At 38.8% G+C, this 27510-nt stretch overlaps 2 protein-coding genes across 2 annotated transcripts in view; one reads left to right on the forward strand and one right to left on the reverse strand.

The window, feature by feature from the left end:
• Window positions 1-4070, forward strand: part of pargl (poly (ADP-ribose) glycohydrolase, like) — a 15684-nt gene extending 11614 nt beyond the window's left edge. The window contains exons 14-16 of the mRNA XM_017432275.3: window positions 1881-1980; window positions 2130-2258; window positions 2762-4070. Coding sequence (XP_017287764.1) covers window positions 1881-1980; window positions 2130-2258; window positions 2762-2880 — 348 coding nt within the window. The 3' untranslated portion in view covers window positions 2881-4070. The remainder of the gene's footprint in view (window positions 1-1880; window positions 1981-2129; window positions 2259-2761) is intronic.
• Window positions 4010-27510, reverse strand: ogdhb (oxoglutarate dehydrogenase b; the record flags this gene model as incomplete). The annotated part of the gene is given in 22 exon segments (XM_025009579.2): window positions 4010-6018; window positions 6495-6649; window positions 6808-6971; window positions 7072-7144; window positions 7245-7370; window positions 8604-8675; window positions 8909-9087; window positions 9193-9320; window positions 10221-10371; window positions 10473-10601; window positions 11217-11319; window positions 11839-11991; window positions 12371-12550; window positions 14031-14159; window positions 14245-14424; window positions 14856-14946; window positions 15094-15240; window positions 15334-15488; window positions 16528-16643; window positions 23359-23452; window positions 24391-24579; window positions 27450-27510. Coding segments are annotated over 22 exon segments (2896 nt in total), but the record flags the coding sequence as incomplete, so codon positions are not given.

Below are 27510 nucleotides of genomic sequence, written 5' to 3' on the forward strand. Positions count from 1 at the left end.
TGTTGTTTGTTAGATGTTGGTTGTTTGTTTTTGTCCACGGTTCTTCCTTGCCTCGTCTTGCCATTTCATATAGGGATTTTTGTTATAGTTAGTTTTGCTGCCACGACAGCTTTTGTTTTCAGTTTTTGTTTGTTTAAAAAATAAACCTTTTTTTGTTATTTACTATGAGTCTGCGGATTGGGTTCGCCACGCTCACACCATCTCACGACATTTAAAAGCTGAGTGAGGCGTAAGAAATGACTGCTAACAGTGTGCTTTTTGAAGTTTGATCTTTTTGTCTGTGTTCATTAAAGTATGTTTGCTCTAAATTCTGTATAATCTGTAACTGGGAAAAGGTCATTGATATTTCTATATGAATGATTTGACATAATACATCTAAAACCAAGGTTAATTTATGTAACTTTTAATAAATATTGATCATGATTGGCCCTTGGCTTGGACCAAATGTTTGATTTTCACTGGGTTTGACACCCCTGTAATAACAGAATGAGCATATCAGTGACCCAAAAGGAACATTACACAACCTCGACCCTACACTATGCAAACACTGTCTGCACCACCACTGGCTGAAATATGACCGGTGGCTAGAACTTGGCTGCACATGGACATTATGAACTACGGCAGACGTTCTGTATGGGTGCTGCAAAGGAACAAAAAGAACACAACGAACTGTTTTTAAGACGTTTGGTTGTGATTAAATCACACCATCCCAGTGGTAGACATTTTATAAAGAAAAATATACCAATGACAGAAGTTTCTTCTTTTTAATGTTCAGTTTTGGATAAAATTAAAAGCAAGATCCTTCTACATGTCATTACGACACAGGTGACACTAAACATACACTGGAATTATGATTCGGGTGAGCACTATGATGGACTTGAGATGTTACTGTACAGTTTCAAAAATATTTAAAAGCTCATATGTCAATCTGACATGGTAATGCTACAGTATAATGTTGTCTTTTTAGTCTTTGACTATAAATAGCTACTACAATGTGTATTTGTACCTGGCACAGTTGTGGCCATCATAAATATGAATACAGTGCATGTTTTGTGTCACCTTTTAGGTTAATGGCTGAGCTACAATGGCATTTTGGTAATTTTTGTTAATTTTATTCAGAATTTTTTACATTTGGAGTAACGAGTTATTTTATATAAACAATAGACATTTCTAAGGTTTTACATAGTGGGACAAAATAAAAATGATCTGTACCAGGTTCTAAAATGAATCTAATCTTATTTAAAGTGTAAAAAATAAACACACACACAACAGTAGTGGTTTTCTGTATGACTGCATCATTTCTTCATATGGTTGTGCAGGAACTCTGGCCCACTCTGCTTTACAGCGTTGGTTCAGTTCATTTAGGTTTGCAGTCACTGGTTTCTGCACAGTTTCTTCCTAATAACTTTAACCTTTAACCTAAGACCTGTAGATTCGGGCTATTTATTTGTTTGCAACTCCTGTGAGCATTACACAGTCTGACCTTGGGGTGAATTTGCTGAAAAATCGCTCTTACTGTAGAATAATGGATTCCAATCCTAAAAAAAGCAGTAAGACTGGACTTGTTTTTTCAGACACAGCTTTTTAATTTTGCCTTTTTTTTAATGAATAATGACATGATGGACATTGTCGTGTTTCTGTACACTAGATCACTAGATGATACTCGATCTGAATCATTTTATAAAGGTCGGATTATTTTTATTAAGTCCTGATATGTAAAACTTTAGTACCGAAAGAGGGTAGCCTCACTTTTCCCCCATACCTCTACATAACAGGAATACATGTGTGTTATATCTGCCACAGGACTTGACGTCCCACAAAAGGTGTTTCTGGTTCTGCCAGAACCTGTTATGTTAATAATTAATTCTGTGTTTATGAAGGCGTACTGTGGGTTTAAACACTACCACGGGCATCATGGGCCAGACATCGCCACAGGAAAGTGGGGCTGTGGAGCATTCAAGGGAGACCCACAACTCAAAGGTGAACTTTTAACACTCAAATGTCTTTATCTACTCATTCACATAAAAACCTCCTTTGTTTCTGTACAGTTTTCTGACCGTTTCAGTGACTGAAAGGAGCAAATTCTCATTTTATGTCACATCTCACTCCTGGTGTCTGCTCGTGTGCAGCTGTGATCCAGCTGATGGCAGCAGCAAAGGCCAAGAGGGGTCTGGCCTTCTTCACGTTCGGAGATGAAGAACTGAAACGAGGGCTGGAGCAGATCTACCACCTGCTGGTCACGGAGAAGACGACAGTTGGTGCGGCTTTTTAAAGCACTTCTCAACTTTCTCTTTCCCTGATGTTTCCTAAAACAAATTCGCTGAAAGTTCCACTTATATTAGTTGGCAAGTTAAAAGTGAAATATGACAAATTTATAACTTTTACACAGATATCCACGTCACGATTCCTTTACAACCCCTTTAAGCTACAGCATGCTTTACATTTATATAAAACCCAATGAATATTATACAATTTTTCTTGAGCTGTTTTTCTGCTTCTTAAAATGTTGTTTCAAATTGATGAATAAAAAAGCAATTAACAGTCTAAACTATAAAACTACATTGAAACCACAGTTAACAGTTCCTACTGAACGTACAGCTGATTCAGAAATGAATCTTTTACAAAAAGGTTTTTTTTTCCACTTTGATGAATATTAACATTGTTTCTATCTAATACATGTTTTGAAAATGTCCATATGATTTACAGCTGGAAAAGGCCTTTCCTTCTGTAAAATAACGCTTCTTCAAAATGCTTTTTACAGGCAAACTGTATGAAGTCCTGGAGGATTACTGCGCTGTTCTGCAAGAAGCGAGAGGTACACACGTGGATCTGTTTGAGTTCATCAGAGGAACCATCAGACCTTCCAGAAGTCTGCTGTGAGGAGGTCTGCGCCCGGATGAACTAAACATCTGAAGGAATTATTACATGATGGGGAAAAAAAGATGAAGTTACATAATTGTTCTAAACTGATTTAGCACTTTCTGGTTTCTCTTTTAGAGTTTACAGTGACCAAGAACAAATACAGGGAATTAACTTGTTTGACTTCAGTTTGTGCTTTGATGTGAAGCAGGTGGATTAATGATTAACTAACACTAGAAATTAAATTCTGGTTCGCTGGAACTGCTTTCCCATAATGTCCCGAGGTGACTGCAGCAGTAGAAAATCAAGTCCCAGACCCAAGTTTGGACTTTTAACTGTGTGGAGTAAAACTCAGAGGCAGCATTGGTAAAACTGGCCTCTGAAAGGCTGTTCATGTTAGTTGTTAAAAACGGTTTTTAGCCTTTAGATTTTAATCAGATAGCACTAAAAACGAGTCCGAATGGCCTCACCGAGAATGGTTTCCCTTGGACCACCTCTGAAGGTGGTCTGGATCCTTTTAACCTTATTTTAGTCTGAACACAATCTGTCCTGAGCCAAGACAGAACAACCATTAAACATTATTTTGTTTGTTTATTTTGTTTTAAAGACCCGTTTCTCAGAATCCGTCTCAGTATAAAGCGAGTAAATGACAGCCGGTCACAAAAAACAACAATACGGGCTACGCAGAAACCACCAGGTGGGAAGTGACTCAGTCAGAGCTGACCAAATGCAGTCGAGTCACCTGATGACTTACAAACCACACATCTGAACAGCCTGAGTCTGAAGCAGCAAAGCTAGTTTAGTTAATCAGCTGCTGCAAAATATGCCGAAGATGTAACTTTTTGCCCTTAACAAAAGCAAAAGGCAGACTCCAAAAGATGGCTGACTGTGTCTCTTGTTTCGCTCTGACTTTATGCAATTAGATCAAGCTTCCCGCTGTAAGTTTACTGTGTGGCATATTTAGCGTGATATTAAAAAATGACTGAGTTGTTACAGAAAAAGTTACACTTGAGCCATTTTCTGTTTTACATCATCTTTCTGATTCAGTACTTATTTTCTTTATTTTAATGAAACTACAGCTCTGAGCTGACGGAGTTCTATCTCTGCAGCCTCATCTTCGGGCGTGGTGTTACACTTAAACAGAAGCAGCCCCGTTCATCGTTTTTTATTTGTTCAAAACAATAAAACCCGCAGCACCATGCGAAAATAAATTCATCTTGTCAGTTCACATCTGTTTTACTCTCTCCACTGCTGACATGGTATTTCAATTAAAATAGCAATTACTTTAAATTCTGTTATATTAGGCACAAATAGATGCTTACAGTGACGTTGCAGGACAGTGGTTAGCATTAAAAAGGAGACCATCCAAACTTGGAAAACAAAAAGCATGAATGCATGGGAAGTCTGAGGTAGTCCCTCGAAAACATGCAGATTCATTCCTGTAAAAGTGCAAAAACTTCAAAAACTGGACTCTTCTGTTCAAAATGTACTTCCTGTAAATTCTTTAAAGCCTTCCATCAATTTCAGCTCATCCTACTTGAATTAATAAATGATACCCTGAGATGTTTTTTGCCTCCTATAAGATCGTGTGCATGTTGTGGTTTGGAATCACTGTGTGCATTTGTGAAATCAGACGTCGTAACATTTAATTATGGGATCAGCTTTGCTTAACCAGTTAAAAGAGGTTCAGACTGTTTGCTGACCAATCAGCATGACTAAAGCTCAGAAAACCTCTGATAATATTTACATCCCTCCCTGCAAAATGGAAACCATGTATGAAGCCATACAGTGGGTTACGCCTCTATAATCTTTTTCAAGTATTGACTCTTTTTCAATCCCTTAGTTCTTACCTTGTATGCCTTAACATTCCTTTTTTTCCTTATACTTTTAGCTGTAATTAGTTATTTTATGCTCAAAAGAAACATGTGACTCTGTGTGTGGAGGAATAGGCAGGATCCCACATGCTGCTTCCACAAATACGTCATAGCAGCTCCTGAATACTGGGATCTCATGGCTTCAATTCTCAACAACGGAGGAAGGCAGGACATGATGTCTAGTATTGTAGTCAATGGGCTGGAATATAAAAACATCACAAACACTGAACATCCTTCGGTGCACCATTTGACCCATTATTAGAAAATGGAAAGATGATGCAACCACTGCAGACCTGCCAAGAGAGGGTCGTCCACCATAACTTAAGGATTGGACAAGAAGGGCGTTAATCACAGAAGCAACAAGGCGGCCAACGATAGCTGTGATGGAACAGGGCAGGTCTTCAGCAGAAAATGGAGTATCTGTCATTACAACAACTAGAAGCTGCTATGAAGAGTGTCAGGGAAAAGAAATTGAGTAAAGTAAAGTAAATGAAAAAGGCACATTGTTTGAAATTTCTTTTCCAAACGTGGATGAAGGTGCCGTGGTCAAATGAGACTAACCTTGGTCTTTTTGCCACCAAGGATAACACCACATCTAATTTCCCACATATAACTTCATTAATCTGCAGGATATATTTTGTAGGAACAACATCAAAGTCTGATTAAATTCTGTGACGTAAAGCAACAAAATAGAACCAAAGGGGAGTGAATATTTTTGCCACCCACTAATTCCAGTTGTTACCATGGTTTTAGTTATGTTCTAATCAAGCTTAAGCTGATCAGGCCTAAATTTGATTTCCTCACAGTGTTTCCCAAATATTTAAATATCATTTCATTGATTTATTTTTTCTGTAATGTCCCATTTAAAAAGACGTTCTATAAAGGGTTAAATTGATCAAAATAACTGATCAACAAGACATTGACTGGCAGAATATGCTGAGATTAACATGATTAAACCTGGTCTTAAACATGTATAAACTCATACATTCAGTAGAGGTTAGCTGTTTCTTTTCCTTCATTGTGTCCATCCCTGGGAACTTGCATGGTAACAGTGTTTAAAAGTCAGTTTAGTCTTTGTGCGTTTTGTCTAAACATCAGTTCAAAACGTTGGCAAATAACGCAGCCAGTTCTGGTCCTTGAAGCCCTGTCGTGCAGGTCAGGATTCTAAAACTTCCCCGAGAAAGCATCCAGGTTGAATGCTGTGTCCAGCAATCGCTGCAGCTCCATGAGGTGTGTGCGCTTGCTTCCAGTAGCTGGAGCTGCTGCAGGGTCACGGCCAGCATACCTACAAACACACACACACACAGGTAAGCATAGAAAAGAAGATACTTTGATGAAAAGTGCAGTCTTTGTCAGTTCTTGATTGAGTATGGTCAAATTTAACACAAACAATTGAGTCTAATTCCCTGCTTTAAGGACAATCCACGAAAGGCCCACCTCCTTATATAGCAGTTTATTTTATTTTCTTTAACCAGGAAGTCTCTTGAGATTAACATCTCTTGTATGAGGGAGACCTGGAGTTAGCTCTGTAGTAAGGGAGAAAATGTAACTTTTAATGGTTAATAGTTGTTTTGGCAAGGTTATTCACCATGTTGGCAACTGCCATTCAAATGAAACTAGCACTTCTTGTTTTCTTGCAAGCCCAGGTTTTAAACAAAGATGTCACACAACCTGTTAGTGTTCAGAGTATGCGACTGGCATGTCGCTGTGTTTTCTTGTAATGGTATCAGGCGTACAAGATCACCCTTAAGTCAAACTTACCAGATGGGGCGTGTCCGTTCAATCGTAGTGCGGAGGCGGGGCTTGACGTAGTCATAGTAACCCTGATTCTTGTGCTCTTCCTGACACCAGACCAGATCAGCATTCGGGTAGCGCTCCGTCTCTGCTTTCGCCAGGTCGAAAGGGAACGGTGAGAGCTGCAGTGAGAGAAAAGTGCAACTTTAAATTCTCGCTTGTTCAAGGCTACAGTTCATTCTTATTATGTATCGATTTATTTTAATTCTGTAAGTTTTTAATCTGAGTCCCTGGATATAATTAAAGAAGTTTTTTTTTAGGGGGGGATGGTGTCAATCACCTGCTCAATACGAACGACAGCAACAGCATCATCCATGCCCCTGTTCTTACGTTCCCTGATCAGTTCGTAGTAAATCTTGCCGGTGCAGAAAATGACTCTTTTCACTTTCTCTGGGCTGAAGACTGCAGGCCCATCTTCCGAAATGAGACGCTTGAAGTGGGTACCTTCAGGATGGGAAACAACAGCAACAAGAAGCACACTGCATTGATACCTTCTCAGCTTGATAGGCTTTGTTTCCTGCATTTTTCTTTCTGCAGTACTCACCAGGCAGCATGTCATCAAAGCTTGACTTGGCCTCAGGGTGGCGCAACAGTGACTTTGGAGTAAACACGATGAGCTGCCGTTTCAGAAATAATAAAAAAAGAAATGAGTTAGTTGGACCATTGAAGCGCATCGTATTTTATGCGGACTCACTGTTCACCGTGAGCATCACTTACAGGCTTTCTGAACGGCAGCAGGATCTGCCTGCGGAGGACATGGAAGTAGTTTGCAGGAGTTGAGCAATTGACCACAATCCAGTTGCAGTCGTAAAGTTGATGCGTTGCAAAGTCCTCTGAAAGTTTCTAAAGGAATAAAATCTAAGAACAGTCAGATAGCAATGCAAAAAAATAAACCCATTAACATAAATTAAAACAACAATACGAGTATTAATAGAGAAGCCAGTTTGATTTGAGTTGTTTTAGACTGAAGTTAATCCCAGCATCCTCTTGTGTCGTCTACTGTCATGAGTCAGATAACTTCACCTCAGTTAGGTTCATACCTCTAAAAACAATAATTATAGATTCTCAGTGGTTCAGTTGAGTTGTACCTCAGGGATCAGCTCTTGTCTGCCGTCCATTTTCTATTTACATGCCTCTTCTTGCCCAGCTTGGTGTACCATTTCTATGCAGAAATTTCCGTTCCACTTAAAGACCCCGGCCTTCCTAATCTAACAGCTTGTCTTTAGATGAAACTAATACTGTGAGGAATCCAGGAGAATTATTTCATTCTAAGCTCAGTTTCGATTTCAAGGCAAACTTGTTGTTCAGTCTTGGGGTTTTTTTTTCTATCTTAAGACAATATCAAACTAGAAAATGATACGTTTTAATGTATAAATTGTTGAAGAAGTGTAATGTTTTAGCTGTCGCCAGTGGCTCATCTGGGTCACCGTGGTAACCACACACCTCTGTCTCTCACTCCCTGATACGACTCTTAATAAAAAAATTTTTTACTTTACAACAAGTTCTGCTTTGGCTAAAACCAGCAGTTAAATACTTATAGAAAAGAGAATAGTCGCTTATGTCAGTATAATGCTGCTGCTGTTGTTGATAAAAACATTGATTTTGTTTTTGTACAAGCCTCTAAATTAACCTAAATTTCTATTTAACAAGTTTACATTTTCTTTGTAAGTGGCACTTTCACAGCAAGAACTTACCCTTTGCAGCTTGAAGCTATCTCTAGTTGGCGATCTTAAAATATAATTTGATTTGAATCAAATAGATGTCCAGAAGTTGTCAAAATCATTGTTTCACAGCTGCAGAACTAACGAGGCTGCTGCACAAGCTTTTGTTTTTCATTCATGAACAGATGATAAAGCAAACCAACGAACTAAAGCTGATTATCTGAGAAGGGCAAATAATCTATCTCAAACTAAGATTGTGGGTTTGGGGAAACGTAACTCAGGTGCAGGCTTTTTGTTGTTTATTTTTCATGTTACAGTACTGCTTTAGGTAGCAGCAGCTCACATTAACACTGGAAAATCAACATGCTTTTAGAAGTTATGAGGTCTGAATAAAGAGATTTTGGCAACAACTTACGGGAAAAACATCTGGGTCATCATTGCACATCTGTAGAAACCTTTCAGGACGGGCAGAGGAGTGTTCTGGACCCTAAGAGAAAGAGAAAAAAACACGTCTCTAGATGCATAAAGTACATAATGGAAGTTTTGACAGCTTACCTAAATATAAAAATAACGGAATTTAAGAGAGCGACATAAACTCAAAACAGCTTCACAGATGGTGGTGAAACCCTGATTCTGAAGTGGCATTGCAGCGTAAAACTGAGACCGTAAACTAGAGAAAATCAACGCAGGATGTGGCAGATCACGTTATTCTCTTCCTACCATCCCCTCCATGCCATGAGGGAGCAGCAGCACAATGCCGTTCTGTCTGACCCACTTGGCCTGTCCCGAGCTGACGAACTGGTCGAGGATGCACTGAGCTGTGTTGTGGAAGTCTCCAAACTGGGCCTCCCACAGAACCAGAGAGTTGGGACTGGCCATGGCAAAGCCTAACTCAAAACCTGCACACAGAGGAGAAAACAAAAACGGTGAAGTGATTCACAAAATACAGTAAAGTCTTTGTTACAGTCCTTAGAACGGTTAGTATCTGAGTCGAGATTTCTCACCCAGAACTCCGTACTCAGACAAAGAGCTGTTGCAGACGGTGTAAGGAGCCTGATCAGGGGAGATGAAGTTCATTGGGATGCAGGTTCTTTTATCGACGTTCTGGTCGTGAAGGACATGGTGGCGATGGCTGTGAGGCAAACAGACAAAAAAAAAAGAGTGTTTATTTGTTTTTCATAGGATTACACGTGGAAAGAGAACTGACAGCATATTTAGGCTTTGTAAGATTGTCTTTTTACTTCTGTAACATTTATAATAAACCATTTCAGCACACAATCAAAGTTTATTGGTGCCGGGCTCAGGTTGAAGCTGGACAGGTAGAAAAATGGAAAAAATAATTTCCATTGTTGTTTTGGTTTCTAGGGCACAAAGTGATAGTGAGCATGCACAAAACAAGCTGCTACGTCAGTGACTATGAAACGCTCCGCATATTGCTTCTACGTGGATACATAGAGTTTTGGAGAGAGATTTAAAAAGTAAAAGGTTTCCAAAATGGAGATTTTTACCAGCTCAGTTTGTTTGGTGTATTTATGTGAGCATGAGATCCCAAGACTTGCAGAAACAATGACATAACAGCCTATTTTGTGCCCACTGACTATCACTTTGTGCCCTAAAAACTGAATCAACAATGGAGGAATTTTTTCTTGTTTTTTTTTTTTTGCACCTGTCTTGCTTTATCATTAAGTCTGCTGCCATGAAACCTGATTGGGTACTAAAATGGCAAACAACTGAGAGGAAATTGTAAACTATATCAAACAAAACAAAAGCTACAATTATTTTGAGAACGTTATTTTAGTCAGACAAACAATGTTCTCTTCTGGATTTGGATATATAGTAGGCCTATATATGGACATTCTAATCACCTAGTGGAGAGGCATGGGTACTTCGACATTTTTCTTAGACAAATAAAAAAGTATATAAATGGAGAAAAAAAAAGTCTTCTGGTAATGTAGATGGGGCCTAACCAAAAATCCCTCATCCCACACTAAAACATAAGCTTTGACATCAATCATGCTATCTTTTTTCTTACCTGAATGTGCCCCTTTCTACATCTTGTCCACTGAGACGCACATGGACCCCTTCTTTTAGCAGAGAGCCGAAGGCCATATACTCGCCAAGAGCCCAGTCACACACTTGCTGGCTCACCATGTTAGCACGCCCCTTCAGGATACGACTCAGGCCTGCAGGATGATGGCACCAGCAAAAACAGGCAGGTTTAACAGAGTCTAAGAGCTCGTTCAGAGGACGTTCACAACAACCTGAGAAGGAAACTGGAGTGCACCTCCGTGTATTGTGAAATCTTCCATTGGGACCGAAGCCGCAACGTTTCCAATGTGACTGAGCTCGTCTTCACTGATGCCAGTCGAAGGGCAGCTCATAGTTTTAGGTTGACCCTCCAGAGTGAAAAAGCCTAAACATGCAGACACAGAAAACAACAGATATGTTTTCCCTACAACTCAATGAAAACACCTTGTTTTATTTGTTGTAATCCCAAATATATTGAGGTTTATATTGAATAAAACAAAATCTCAACTAATTGTGAAAATCTGGAATAGGCAAATGTTTGGCTGAGAAATTACTAAAAGTTTAACTGATCAATAAATGAAAAATAAAGATATATAAATGATTCAGTCTTGGCATGGACAGTGATTTTTGAATATTCAAAGTCTAGTTAAAATGGGTAAATTATACCCAATGTAAAATGATTGCAACTGTCACGATCATTCAATTTTATTTCTGTTTTTTACACCAGCACCCGGTAAAGATGCACCAAGTTGTTTCCTAATGGTAATTAACCAGTTGAGAGGCTTTTTGGCACAAAGCCTTGTGCCAACAAAATACCCCAAAAAAAGAAAAGAAAGGACAAAAAAAGAAAACTTGGACCAATGAAAATTAAGGACTATATAGATGCCTGACTATCAAACTTCTCCAATATTTAAAAAGAAAAGAAAACAATAATTCCAGCGGATTTTGAAGAGTTTTTGCTTAAAATGCCAATCCCTAATTCTGTCAATACTTGCATTACCTGGCCAAGGTGAGTCTAGCCAGTGCTTGATGTGGAGGATCTTCTCATCTTTAGAGCGAGCGTAGGCATCCTCACAGATTTTGTCGTACCTGACTACTTCATCCTGAAAGACACAGCTGAATAATAAAAATGCTGTTACATTTTTACAGGGGGCTTCAACTATATAGAACTTTTTAATTATTTCTCCTTACTTCAAATATTTGTAAAATGGAAGTATAAAGACATAAAAAATAAGAGTACAATATGAAAGTAAAGAAGTGTTGTATTAGTTTCAAATGCACTTTATTGTTGTGGTTTCATTGTTTTAGACGTTTCTTTCATTGCAGCTGAACAATCAAGTTGTTCAGGTGCTTCACTACGTCACACAGATCAGCATCTTTCAGAATCAGTAAACCTTTTCTCCTGTAGTGCAAAACTTTCATTTTGATTCAAATCAACATCTTTCCACTAAGAATGCTGAAGTTAAAGGTCCTGTAGAGGCTTACTGTGGCGTCAACAGGCAGAATTTACTGTTGAAGGCCACATTTGTGACAAAAGACAACCAGCCTAACAAACATAAGTTGCATCTTTCTCTACAACTTGCAGGCTTCTGACAGCAAACAGCAGCTTAAGGCTACTTCACCTCGTAGTACTGTGTTGTAACAACTCCTTCAGTTATGAGCTTGTCTGCAAACTTCTGCAGGACTCCCTTCTGCTTCTTGATCTGTTTGTACATCAGCGGCTGGGTGAACATGGGCTCATCCATCTCGTTATGCCCGTTACGCCTGTAACACACCTGAGAAGAGGGGTAAGAATTTAGCCATGTTTTTGGGACATATTTGTGCTGACATTATATCACATTTTGCTGAACTTGAACATCATAGCTGCTAACTATTACTGGATCTAGAAATCTTGGTAAACCCCCCCCCCAAGAAACAGGATTTTTTTCACCATTATCAGGTCTGTCAGGTCCTGTGAAAACACAGGGGATTTTGCGCACATCTTTATTTTCTGATTTTTGATCAAGTTTTCACCCTTTTTCCACACTTAAATGATTATTAACAATGATTTCTGTCCAAATCAAGTTTTGTTCCCTAAAATTAATGCTAAAAAGGGGGTGTCAGGGTATGAACGCAAAGTCTGAACACATGCATCAGTCAGTCGGGATTGTTTACCAGGTCTACAACAACATCTTTGTGGAACGTGTTCCTCCACTCCGCTGCTACGCTGCACACATACATGACAGCCTCAGGGTCGTCTGCATTGACATGAAAGATGGGTGCGTTGACCACTCGAGCGACATCTGTCGGGTATGGAGATGAACGAGCCATCCTCGGATCTGTGGTGAATCCGATCTGCACGCAGGAGAGAAGGACACAATGTCTATTTTTTCAGGGAGTCACGAACAAATGGTTGGCATAAAACAGACAAAAATATTGATAAAACAAAAACTTTATAAAACCTTAACAACTTTATTTTAAGCAGCTTGTTAATGAGACTTAAAGGTGTGAAAATACTTATTTTTGTAGGATTATTGCATGTTTTATATTTTTCTATAAGTCTTATTTATGATCAGCAAGGATTTTAGACCTGGACATTTTTTCTGTCAGTGGAGATCTCTCGTGTACAAACAGCTCTAGCACACTTGTTGACTTCTTAACACTTTTGAAAGGAAACTTGTCACACAAAATTTTTGATCATGTTCAAAACTCAAGTGACAGGACAGCGTGTCTCTGCTACTCACATGATGAAATTGAGAACCACCGCAAACATAGAGAGACATTCTCGACACTCCCTCGTGAATGCCGTTCGCCAACTAGTCGGATCTCAAGAGCGCTGGAGTTTTGAGTCACCAACTAGTCTACAACAGTCTACACCTACAATACTCACCTGGAGGAAAATAAGGCATCGACAGAGCACAACTTTCTCCAGATGAGTCTAGTCTCAATCCTAGTTGCAACCCATTACCAGACTCACTCATCCACAATAACCAGCACTGCCTTCTCAGGTCACAACATTCCCCTCTCTGCCAGTCACAATGGGATTTGATCCTCATCTCACACTCAAGGTTTGTATCAATCACCTCTGCAAGATTTCTTCTACGAAGAAGAGTGCAGCTTTGCTACCTTACTGCTAAAATAAAGACCAGAAGAAGAAGAGCGCCACTTACGGTGAAACACAACCGAGGTAACTTGCTGAAAATATTGTTTGGTTGGTTTCTGATTGCAGCTTCCAATTCGGAAAATGGCTAAAGGGTGATTCCACCTAATTTTTCCCTCCCTTCAGCATCTTTAATCTCCTCTAGTTAAAAAACTACAACATGTAGACACTTCAAACCTGAACCAGATTACTCTGCACTGATTGCAGAACATTTAAAACCAAGTGTGTGAGCTGTGAAACCTTAATCTAATTTGTGAAACCTCAATAAAGGGTGACTTCAGCACTTTTTTTACATCCGGACCACACTAGAACTGGTCCAGCTCCAAAACTACAACATCTCACTGATATTTGATAAAAGGTAAAATCTATTCTAAAATCTTGTGTTCTGAATGTGTTTGTGCTGTGTGAACAATCAACATTCATAAAAACTAATTCATGTCATTTCAGTGAGTCATCATGGTTGTGCCCCGAGTCCTCTGTTGCTTAAGATGACATGAATTTACAAACACACGCAAATACATGTCATATACACATTCAAGTCACTTGTTTTAAATAAATGCTTCTATTTTAATTAAGTTTTGGTCTTCATTGTAACTGATGTGCAGGGGGGAAAGTCTGGCTACGGCCCTGATGCCAGACTGTGGTAATTCTCAGAGTTTTAAGTAAATACTAGACCTGGTTGTTGACCACCACATGTATGGTGCCGTGGGTGGTGTACGACGGCAGGTCTGACAGATGGAACGTCTCGTACACTATACCCTGGCCTGCAAACGCAGCATCGCCATGAAGAAGAACAGACATCACCTGTAACACAATACATTGTAGTAAAACAAAAACCATTTCCGAAGCTTTATAGATCTACAGAGAATAAAAGCCTGAGTCAGTGTACCTTCTTGCCCTCAGTGTCTCCAGAGTAAAACTGTTCAGCTTTGGTTTTTCCCTGCACCACTGGGTCCACAGCCTCCAGGTGTGATGGGTTTGCCATGAGTGACATGGTGATGTACCGGTCGCTGACCCGGTTCATCCTCTTGTGATACATCCCCAGGTGATACTTCACATCTCCAGAACCCTGAAAACAGAAGGAAAGAGGGAAGGGAAGTCAGGTGAACCATTAGGCTCTGGCTGTCTCTTCAACTGGGACAGATGACAAGTTTTTCTCTTAACTGTTTTCCTTTAAATACATCACTGTTAAGAAAACAAATTAACTAGAAAATATACATTTTACACCTTGTTGAAAGTTAGACATCCTTTCTGTTACGTTATCTTAGCATAAACGCTAAAATATCGAAGAAGCTGCCATTATGTTTCGGAAAAAAATAAACTTTGAAATCCACCTATTAACACCTTTATTTTCCACTCGTTTTCTGTACAAACTTGATAATATGGCTTTGGATAGCCAGAAGAAATATGTACTTACAAAAAAAAGTTATCTAACTAGTTATAACTTTGTATTCCAGTTGCGTTAAACTTTCCAAAAATCTCTACAGGTGATGTTCAAACCTCGTCTGCAGCCTCCAACTTGGAGTCGAACTGACAAAAGATCTGGTCCAGATCCTTCCGGATCACATTAGCCAGCACATTCAGCCTGCCTCTGAAGATACAGAAGAGGATCAAGGACACATCAGTGGGGATGCTTCAGTCTTATTGTAGTGTATGATAGAAGCACCGCTGTGGTCACGAGCTATAATATAAAAAGCCTTCACGTGGACATTAGGCAGCCCTGATTGTTACACTGTACCTGTGAGGCATTCCCATGATCACGCTCTCCACTCCGCTCTGACTGGATTTGTCTATGATGGTCTTGAGGGCTGGGATGAGAGCCTCGCAGCCTTCCAGACCAAACCGTTTCTCTGAAGACCACTTCCTCTGAAGAAACTCCTCAAACCTACACACATTTGCAGGTACTAGAGTTTTACAGAACTCAGAGCATGTAGCCCCCTGCCCTCCAGATTCAGACAGTCAGGAGCCACAGACCAACCTGGTGGATCGAATCATTCTGGCCAACAAAGTCTTCTTCTCCTCCAGGCTGAACTGCATGATCCCTGGTGTCTCAAACTTTTGCCTGATCCACTTGCACTGCTCCACATCGTTAATGAACATGAACTCCACCCCGATATGCTGGCAGTAGGCCATCTAGAAGACAGACAGAGAGGTAAATATAAGTTAGAACTGTCCGGCAGTCAGGCTCTCCTGTATTGTTTCATAGCGGTCTTGATCAATCTGGACTTTCTGAAGGTTTTGCAAGTTTTCTTTGGCATTGGCTGCCTTTTTACTCATACACAGTACATATACATATACCTTGTAACCATTATGATCATAGATTGTTTTTGTTGTTTTTGTTAGGCCATTTAATACAAACTTACTTAAAAATCATAAAACAATCAAGCATAAAAAAGGCACCTAAACTCAAAAACAAACCAATGTTGTTTTTACAAGACAATCAAATTAGTAAAAATCTATTTAATTAAATTGTATATTTTAGACACTTTGTCAGCAGCTCTTCACTAAGAAATGAACTGTTGCTTTTTATTTAGTTGCACCTATGATAATAGCAGAAAATAAAATTTGACAGGCATAAAATAGCACTTTTCACTAACATGATCATTCCTGAGCAGTGTTCTCTTACAAATTTTCAAGACAAGTTGAAAAAAAAAAAGGCAGATCTAAAAACCTGCTGCAGAGGGACAGCATCTAACATACAATGAGCATTTCTGGGTTGAACAAAATGTCTGAATTCCATCTAAAGATAGATTGTGGAACATTTCTAAACCTAGTTTTAGATATGAAAGTGACTTCTGCATTTAGTTGACATAGGTAAGAATAAATAAATGATGTTTTACCCCGTTTAAATTTTACATGTGAAACATGTCTGCCCACATGCAAACACACCTTTTATGTCCTTTGAGTACTCACATTTTTTTATCATTCTCATAAATCTGAATGGCCTAAACATTGGTGCTTTTGTTTTTTTATAGAATAACCTAATATGATGAATTGGGTTGAAATATACATGTCCGACAAGAGAGGAGTGTTAGTGTTTTAAAAAAAGCTTTACATTCAGCTTTAAGTTTCCTTGAATTAGTAGCAACCTTGTGCCTGTAAACAAATTTTCCCTCATCATCCCATTCTGTAGACAAAGCTGTGTTTTATTTATTCTTTACGCATAATTTACCTCTAGGCGGCGAATAATCTCCCTGAGTGGCAGAGCGCTTTCGCTGCCACCGATGAAGGTGGTGGTGGGAAGGCGGAACACCCTGTCCAGGTCACTTTCAGCCAGTCCATACAACCCTGTAGTTAAAACAGTGACGAGAAAATACATCTGGATGCCAAATATGCAGTAATGTACATACAGTATGTACCTAAAGTGTAAGTCTAAAGTCCAAATCTGAAACTTAAGATAACAAATGCAGAAGTGAAAAAAAGAGCAGAAGACAGATGGAAATAACAGAACAAAAAGCATTAAACGTTAAGCAACACAAAATGGGATTTGTGTAATCTTCACTATAACTATGCATTTATTTAATCTGACAGATTACATTTACACCAACATACATACAACACCCACAGACCAGGTTTCATAGATTGTGTTTAAGTCTTGGTTCAAGTCTTTTAATATATGTTTTAATACAATAATAACAAAATCTTCAGGTTTTCAAATGTTTTTTCTGAAATGTCAGATTTTAAAATGGTGCCTTAAAAAGTTAGACAAGGACAAGTTAATTAGTCTCCCTCATCTTTATTAAGTATATAATTAGATGGATTGTTGTTTTTTTGTTGGTTTTACAGAAGCTTTTTTGTCATTCAGTATGAGACTCATATAAGTTAAGGGGACTTGGGCACCAATATAACTTGCAGTTCAGTTTAAAATCCAAATATGCAAGATTCAGCACTCCTCATAATGCAGCGAACCTTACGTTAATGACCACCACTGTGCTTTAACCTTTAAGAAGAAAGTGTCTCTTTCAGGAACATTATCTAAATGCCTAAGCTTTTATCAGGTCCACGAGGCCCTGAGATAACCCGCTAAACAAGACAAGACAAGCATTTGAGTTTAAAACCGTTGTCTTTTTAGTAGGTTTCAACATACTTCTTTTTAATTTGTCGTTCAGTGATAACTGCCTGCTCTGCTTTATTGGCCTGATTTCCTAACGACCAAGTTCCCTGGAAAGCACCACATGACCTGTAGAGCAAACATGTGGTTCATAAGCAGCCACATTATTTTTTTGCATCAAATGCACATATAGTACATTCATCACTGGAAACATAAACAGTGTTTTAATTTTCTTGTCAGGCATCATGCAGAGACAATAACAGGTGAAGCAAAAACAAGTTTCAGTGATGTAAGAAAAAGCAAATATTCTAGCTTATTATTAGCTACTCTGTGTTCTGTTTCAGTGTAGTGAAGGTTTTAATGTTCCTTAGCTAAAAAGACAAGTCCTCATCTATGTACTTAACCTGACCTTAGTGATCAGCTCATTTTTGACAACGAGGTATATTTAAAGAAGATAAAAAAGATAAACCCCAAAGCTTACAAAACAATGTGAGGTCATCGTTTTTGGAACAAATGCCTTGACGAAATAATAAATAAATAAATCTTTCTGCCTTCAGAGCCACATAATAAGTTAAGCTCTACCTGTGGGCAATCTAAGTGTCAAGTGATCTACACCCACAGTGATATATAAAAAATATCCCAAACCTTGAACATGGAGCACTATTAAATCCATTATTAGAAAATTAGAAAAAAAATTATGCTGCCACAGCAAACCTGTAAAGAAAGTCATCCATCAAAACCCACAAACCGGGCAAGGGGGGTATCTTTAGAGTTTGTAATATAAATATGCACTATATCTCTAGATTCAGTTCAGGGTTTACTTAGAATTTTTTTTTAAACCAAACCAAGCAGATAACTACTCACAACCAGCTGTCTTTATCCTGTTAAGTTCTCATTCTAAGAACTCTGATAACCTGTGGGTACTTTCATAAATTTGGAGTTTCTCAGTTTCACATAAAATTGGATAAAACACAGCATTGTTTGGAGGTGCAAACACTTTTATTTGTGTTTAAAAACCTAACTTGTGTTGTTAAATTACATTTCACAACTAAATGAACAGTGAGGATGAACCAGGAAGCTTTGTTAGTGGCCCCTGTCCGAGAGATCTTCAAATCACACCCCGGGAGAGTTTTTGGCATGTTGCGGGGGAGGTCAGGGACATGGAATCTGAATGGGTCATTATAAAAGCCTCTATTGAAAATGAGGCTGTCAGGAGCTGTGGCCTAAAGGCCATTGGTACCTGTGGTTGGTAGACACCAACGGTCATGGAGGCCATCAAGCTGAAGAAGGAAGCCTTTAAAGCTTGGTGGTCCCAGAGGACTCCTGAAGCAGCTAACAGGTACGGGGCGGCCTGAGGTTTCAGCAAAAACTTGTAGGAAGAATTTGGAGAGGCCATGAAGAAAGATTTTGGTTGACCTCAAGGAGGGTTTGGTAAATTGTTTAATGACTTAAAAAGAAAGGAAAAGAAAAATAAGTGCTTTTAAGTTTTTATTAAATAACTAGATTCTGGTATAATTTCAAAATTAGGTTGTTATGTTTATATTTTTTCCTTCATGAGGAAATCCTGGGGAGACTATTAAAGCAGTAGTTTGTGTCAGTAGGTTGTTCTTGTAGAAATGTCCACAAAAGGTTGGACTGGAGGTTTGAGGTCCTTGTCCTGCTTCCACTAGTTCAATAAAACAGAAAACTCTGACGGGATGTACATTCACAAACACAAACTGCAGATAAGAGACCTGTTCTCACATTCCTTTAGGCTCTGACATTGACCCATTGACCGACCTCAGTGAACCTCTCACTGACACTTGGACAATACATCTAGTAACCATGGGATTAACATGATTTTAACCTCAGAGGCCCAACCTGTTCATCAGGCACAATGAGCACTGCATCAAATGCACATATAGTACACACACTGTTCACTTTGTTCTTCTTTTATCACAATGTTGTCGCAAAACTGATCAATTTACATCAGGAGCAAAGGAAAGCTTAAACCACATGTTTACACTGTCAATAGAGTTCAATAACTATACAACAGAAAGTGGCTTTTAAACAGCTATAAAGCTTACGCTACTATCTTGTTTTCTCAAAAAGAAACATGCTACAACACGTGCTGATAAGAACAAGAGAATTTTGTATGTCTGAGAGTTCTTTTAATGGGATGAGCCAGATGAATAAACAAAAATCAACAAAGCAAACATGTTGAGGTCTCAGTAAAGATAAGTGCGGAGCACCTATGGGCTCAGCTGGGCTTTGGGCAAACTGCTAACATCAGCTAACACGCTCCATCAGCCTATCAGCCGCAGCATCGTAAAGTCTGCTGCCTTATCTAACAGGGAACACAACCTGCAGTACAGTGTGTTCTGAAACAAGTGCTGCACTTGACTTGTTTTAGCATGTTAATATGAGACTAATGAGTAGACAAAAATGAAAAAAAAAGCATTTAGAATTTGTTTTTCCTACACAGAACAGGAGAACTAGGAGAATGTAGTCTTTAGGTTGTATTAGTCCATCTATAGCTTAACATACTGTCTTGATGTTAGATTTGATTCTTAGAAAGTCAGAAACACAAACACACGTATTAATTACTTACTCTTTCCAAGAGTCATAAAACCTTTAGTTATTATAGTTAGTAAATTATTAATCATCTGTATTTGTTCTTTACTATTAACCGGCATGTGACAACATCTGGATCTTTCTTCTCCCTTTTTTGTCTTCCTTCCTGCAACACTTTGAAGGTTTACAGATTACCAATATTCTTTAATTATAAAACTATTAAATACTGTACTGAGCACTTGTATCATGTGCCAGCATCCTTATTCATGTGTGCAGCTTTTACAAAATGATCAAAAACCTTTTATTCCTTGAGTGATTCCTGGCTTGTTCTTTAACATCCTGACAATTTTCTTTTCCTCATCTTTCCCTCTCAGGGTCAAAAAAATCCTTTTTTAATGCCAGCGAAGAAACACCACCAGCGGGGGTCAATCATGATTACTAATGAGGCCTTGTCCTTTTCAAGTTAAAAGACCTTTTAGGACCAGCAGCCCCGCTCATTAAAAACTATTTTGGCGAGTTCATGTATACATTTGAGCCTGTACGTGTAATTTCAACCTTGTGTGGATGAAAGAAAATCCACAATAAATTCAGACCTGTGCACTCATTTCTTGTTTTTAAAAACATGTATGTATTGTATAATTATTCCACCCTGGAAAAGAAGAATTAAAATAGATCCTTAAAAGCCCCAAATTAATCAAACATTCTTGCCCTGTCATGAGGGGTGGAGAAGGAGGCGAACCCAGAGTGCAGACTTCTAATAAAAAACTAATTTATTAACTAAGGAAATGAAAAAAAAGAAAGGCTGACGAGGCAGCAAAAACTTAACAAAACAAAATCCAAAACGGCAAGGCAAGCGAGAGACAAGGGACCAGAGACCATGAACAATGAACCAGCAGGGTAGTGGAGAAAAAGACCGGGTTTTAAAGCTGAGCATGATTATGGGAAGTGGGCACAGGTGAGTGATTACAATAGCGGACAGGTGGAGATGGGGCGTGGCAATTAGCAAGAGCCGACAGAGGATAAGTGGAGAATGAAGACAAATGGGCAACAAACAGGAAAACAAAACAACAAACACAGTAAACCAAACCCAAAAGAAACCAGAAACAAAACACTAAAGACAAAAAGAAACACTACCAAAACTAAACCTGACACGCCCACAAGTTTATCTAAACTTCTGACCACAAATGCAGCTATTCCTGCTACTGAAATAATGAGACGCTCCACACGTTAAATTTATATCACAATAAATATTATGACTACTTCTTTCGACTTCACACAGGCTGCCCAATCAGAACACAAGACAACCCTTTTCCTTTTGTCAATTAAAATAAAAACATTACACAGGTTTATGCTCCTTTTAGTGTAAGTGACAAACATCCACTGCAGACGCCCTGAAGAGCCACATGTGGCTCCAGAGCCGCAGGTTGCAGACCTCTGAATTAACTAATTATTCAGCTTTTATTAACTGAAATGGTCTGTGGTTGGTCGAACATTTCTCCTGTTTTGCAGCTTGCTTGTTTTTTAGGTTCAGCTTGGAAATGAAGACAATCCGATACATTTTTATCTCTTCCATATGACACAAAACGTTTCAGGGAATTATTAAAGAGTAACCATGCTCTACACAGCTTTTACTAAATGTTCTGCTGTCAAACACATTTAGCTCATTTCTCGTTTTCATGTACTGTGTGTAACTTTAGGCTGGGGCGGCCATACAAAGAAGCTCCATCAGGAGATTTATAGTGAAATTAGTTGTAGTTTAATAATTATGACGTAAACATGATTTGGTCATTATGACAAACAGAAGCGGAGATTAATCAGTAATGTCAAAACTGTTTGCCAAATTGAAAAACCAAGTCTACAAAAAACTTTGTTTCATTTCATATTTCTATTTATTCCTTCATTGGTAGTTGGTAGTTACTGCCTAATACTGTTAAACCAACATGCAGACAGCTGCAGACAGTATAATCATCCGTACAGCAATGACAGTACAGCTCAATGGCTGAACACACAAATGAGCCACCAGCTTTAGTCATGTCTGACTAAACAATGCAGGTCCTGAGGGAACAGTACCAGTTTGGTCTTTGGGAGTCTAAACTCCAGACTGACACATGTTGCACAAGCAGAAAGGCTAACGTAAGCAAATGTCATTTACGTCAGCTGTCCTGCTGGCTCTGCATTGATGTTGACGCAGCCAAAATTGAACTAATGCATTTAATAATGAAAAGGAAACCTTTAACATTTTTACGCTTTTCATCAAATCATTTGTTTGTGATTAAGCAATTGGTAAAGTCGCATCGTATTATTTTTCAATGACGCTGCTTGATTCATTCATTCTTCTAAAGCTTTGAAGAGAACTGGTGTTTTATTTTTTGCACTTCTGTTCAGAAACGATTTTGATTTAATTTGATGGAGAAAGTTTTGATGGTAGTCCCACATGTGTGGATAGACTCAAAGCCAAAAAGGTGAAACATACATACCAAAGACTGTGATAATTCCTGTAGAAATGAATGAACATCCAGATTACTTCAAATGAGCTCACATTTATGTAGAAACAGGTGTGTTTTGCTGTTTAGAGGTTTCATATTGAAGTATTTTCAGAGGTCATGTAAACCATACTACTGTAAAACAGAGTGAAATAGTAAGGTTTGCCTCTAATAAAGATCTCGTGCTCTAGATAATTATTAAAATCAAGTGTCTGCTTTAGTTTGAGAAGATATTGTTGTTCTACGCCTAGGACATTTTAATAAAACTGCAGGTACCGTCTCTTTCTGACTCCCAGGAAAAGTAACACTGCAATAAAAGCATGACAACAGCTGAGTACAAGTCACAAAAACAAGCTATTCTTTGGTCTAATTTTAGTTTAACTGCTGGGGATAAAAACACATTTCAGTGAGGCACCTTTATCTTTGGTTTTTCATTTAATATGAAATGTTACATGACATAAACATGTGCATTTGGAGGGTCTCTTGAGCGACTTAAGAGGAAGTGAGAGGGCAGGATAACTCTTCAAAACTAGATTATTCCTGTTAAAAGCAAACTGGGAAAGTGTATAAAAGTCTCATAAGAAAATAACACCCTATTAAAAAAACAAACAAAAAAAATTACATTAAATAATTACTTGCTAGAAATAAAGACAGCAAGTAAAACAAAATAAAAAAATAAAGATTTAATAAAAATGGCTTGGAATTGGGTGAAACTACTCAATATAGTGTGTATAATATTATGATGGAAAAATAATGTAGCAATCCAAAAAAGCTGAATACATACACAATGATGTAAAAAGCAATAAAGAAGATCAAAATATTGACAAGACGGGTTTATGAAGACAGAAAATGGGTAAATGAAAGGGAAGAAGGACTGGAAAAATAAACCAGCCCAAAGCAGGGTTCTTTTCCTCACCAACATTCTGGAAACCAACGATACACGGGGCATCATCGAAGTCCACACAGCTGATGCCCAGGGGGTCCAGCTTGGCTATGTGATGTCCTCGCACCTACAAACAGGGCAGCGAGGCTCAGTGTGTGTACACAGGTGGATTGACCCGGTCTGTATATTCCTGCAGGTCACTGTCATGATGTGTACACACACGTCAGAGTGTGTACAGTGCTGACTGCTGATGTGGGTTAAAGGCCGTCTGCTTCCTGTCCCAGGGAGATGTTGTAATATATACAGTTCCAGATCAACTCATATTACTGCCAGCTCATACATTTCAAGCTTTGGTCACTTTGTTCTTACATTTTGCCACAGGTTTCTCTGTATTTACACAGGCTCCATTTGTATTCACTTTAGACCACTTCAAACTCACCTAACTAGTAGGCTTTTAAAAGGAAGATAAGGAGATCTGGACCAGTTTTGATTATTATTATTATTATTATTAGTAGTAGTAGTAGTACTGCTCCCTTCTGCAGGGGTTGCCACAGCGAGCAAACTTGCATGAAAGATTTGGTTGTTTTACAGCGGATGCCCTTCCTGACGTAACCTGGGTTTAAACCTGCAGCCTCAGGATCACGAGACCGTGGCACTGACCACTAATCTACTACGGCCCCTATTGTTATTTTATTAATAATTATTAATTATATTGACTATCATTCTATTCCATTATTCAGAATCTAATCTTATCTGACCAGCAACTTGTCCTTACATACAAAATCATGTGTAAAAAGTCCAATGTGCACATGATTGCATTAGTTTGTGTGTAACTGGAATGACGTCAATTAAATTTTAAAAAAAGATGGAACCGAGAGGTTTGAAATTTATTAGTATATCCAGTTGGGGCTTTTAAACATTTGAAGCCTTAAAATTGAACAAAATCAAACAAAATCTTGTTAGAGATTTTGTCATGAAACAAAGTCAGAGTCAGGGTCACTCATAGTATAATACAAGTATAAAGTGACAGTAACAGTGGTAGTAGCAGGTGTGTTTGTAGTTTACCTGGTAGGCTCGGATCAGTGACTGCACAGCTAGATGATCCTTCACCAGTTTCTCCACATTGGGTTGAGCTCCCACCAGAGCCTGGGCTCGAGTCAGTCCCTCAGAAAGCCCGCTGAGCAGTGGAGGGCTCTGGTAGGCCGCACCAGGTGGAGCTCCAGCGTTTGTGTTCCGGAAAAATACATCCCAGGACTGCAGGGACAGAAAAGGGTTATTTCACTTGTGCAGTGTGTCTGATCTTCTTCCAGCGATTCTCGCTGCCTACCAGTGTTCATTTGCTACCAATAAGAACGCCACTCAAAAAAAAAAAATATATATATATATATTGTGATCAGACATTTTGTGGAAGATGAAATCTGTCAGGAAGAAAACAGGGTCAGCCAATAAATCAGCTACTGATCACAATTGGCTAATCAAAATATTTATACTGCTGCTCACTGAAAAGGTCAATTTAGAGAGTGAATCCGATTGTTTTTACAGAAATCGCAGGAGAGCTACAATGTTTTCAGTATTCAGATTAGATCATACACAGATGATGGCAGGTTAGCAGTTTAAGTTCATTACCGCCTTTGGCCAAAAGGCGACGATAACGCTTTTCTGTGTGTATTTGTATATGTGTGTTTGTGTGTCTGTTAGCAAAATATCTGATAAACCACTGGATAAATTTTAATGACTCCCAGAAAGTAATTATTCGATATACATCTGCAGCTGATTAACCCTTGGGGTCAACCAAATTCAAGATGGTCATCACAACTAAATGACCTTAGAAAACACAAAAATGGCTCTAATTTAGTCAGTTTTAGAGGTTTTGAGATAAAATGTAAGTGGTAGTAGCTGAGAGTGCTGAGCCCAAGTAGCAGCAGGTTGATGTCAACGACTGACACTCACAGATTAGGGATTATTTTACAAAGAAAAAAAGTTTTTTTTTTTCCGTGTATTTGCATATGTTTACATGTTGTCCAAATCTAGTGGGTGAATTTAGCATTACTGGATTTACTGCCAGACAGCTGTGTCACCTTAAGTTCTGTGAAGTGAGGTAATCTGCTTAAAACAAATGAAAGATAGCTGTAATGTGTGGTCTGTATCTCCCCAGTCTGGATTTGGGGTCTGAAGCTCTGTTCTAAGATGAAAATGCAGGTGATGAAGCACAGGAGACAGTTGGTTAAATGATCCAGAAACTGTATTAATGTTTTTGCCTCTGTCTGTGTGCATGTGTTTGTTTATCTGTTGTATTAGCAAAAAAGCTCTTGAAACACTGATTGTTAATTAATGAAACTTTCAAAAAGTACTCACTGGATATACATCTACAACTAGAGTCAATCCAATTTAAAACTTTTATATATGTGCTTTTAAGGTCAGAGTTGTTGCACCTGCCTCTGTTGTAAACATTAGTTTATAGGTAACACTTTACATAACATTACTTTTTTTACAACAAGTCTGTGTCATATCTGAAAACTCGTGCAGGTCACCGCCGTCAAAATGCCCTTTACACTAGAAAAAAGTGTGCGTTCAGTCCTCCATCGAAAAGAACATCCCAGTGTTTGCTTGAACTCTTTCTCAGATAGACAAGTTCACGATGTGAAAGTGTGTGTTCAAGCGCCGCAAGTGAATCCACTTTTTGATGTTTATCAGTTTATTAACAGGAAACCTTTCTTCTACTTGGCTCAATAAAAAAATATCAGCTAGCTAAACTGGAAGGAAGTAGGGATGAATACATATGCATGCATTTTTTTTTTTGTTTTTTGAGTTGCATCATCTTAGTTAAATAAATCCACACACCAGTTTGAATTTATGCAAACTTGTTTCTTCCTTATTAAACAAACTTTGGGGGATTTAACCCAATAAATGCTCCTGCACACCCTGTGCTGCATCTCAACAGGCTGTGGTGTACAAACAGTGTACTTTAACGAGTGTCAAAAACAACAGTGGAGGCAAATATGTAATTCCACATTTGAGCTGTCTGTTACTCACGTTCAGCTCTGCAGCTTTGGGCTGTGTTTGTGTAAACTTAAACCTACTAAGTTTTGGACAGGGACCTGACATTTCAGCTTGGTCTTTTCAAAGCCCGCATGAAACAGGTGAAGGGCCATCGAGAGTACCCAAGCGGAGCAAAGGGTTTGGACTGCATGTGATGTTAAATGTGCACTGAGCTGAGGTGAACAGGTACAGCTGGAAATGTCAATTGGGATTATTTTCTCGTATGCGACTCCTATTTCCTAATTTTAGCCCATAAGGCGGTGTCTCTACAGGAAACACAACTAGTTTCCTTCAAGTGTATTTCTGTCATAAATCAAGCAGCCAGGTGACTTTGAAAATTTGCCAACAAGATTAATGACTGTTTACAGCTGACAAACCTCCAGATGGAGACAATGCCGATGAGAACATGCTCTACAACAAAATTATATGAGCGGATTCGGAACACTGCAAGTCTCCAAAAGCATTCAGTAATTGAAGGCCTAGCATTCCTTGAAGAAATGTATATGACCTGCTGCCTTTCATGCCAGAGATTTCAACTAAAATATTATGCTGAGAAGCGATGCAGTTCATGCCAAACCTTGCAAATGAAGGGTTAGGGTTAGGGTCCCAGGCCATAGCGTGGGAGATCGCAAAATGTAACAGTGTTCAGAGAGTGTGGTGAGGACGACTCTCAGCTACTACCGCACCAAATTGTAGCTCGGCATCTTTAAAATGGACTGAGTTCTAGCTAAGGCTGGTTAGCTGTGGCGACCATCTTGAAGTGGATGACTTCGAAAGGTTATCAGTTGTCGACGTACATCCAATGATTACTTTCTGAGTTAATTCAAATCGGTCCAGTGGTTCATGAGATATTTTGCTAACAGACAGCACACTATCAAAGGTTCTTTGTGCAACAAACTCTAAGCGCCGCAGATCATTACAAGGTTATTACAAGTGGATCACAAGTAGAGGCGCTTTAAAGCAAAATTAAATGACCTTTACTCTCCCCCAGGGTGATCTGCGTACATCTATCTACCCAGGACTGGTTTTGCACCTGCAGGGACATCCACAGAGATCCAGAATTAAGCACACATCAAGCAGAATACCTTGTGAACGCTGCTGGGGTTCTCCAGCCACATGTGGTACATCTCCTCCACATAGTTGGAG

Source organism: Kryptolebias marmoratus, linkage group LG14 (genome assembly GCF_001649575.2).
Source record: "Kryptolebias marmoratus isolate JLee-2015 linkage group LG14, ASM164957v2, whole genome shotgun sequence".
Taxonomy (NCBI): domain Eukaryota; kingdom Metazoa; phylum Chordata; class Actinopteri; order Cyprinodontiformes; family Rivulidae; genus Kryptolebias; species Kryptolebias marmoratus.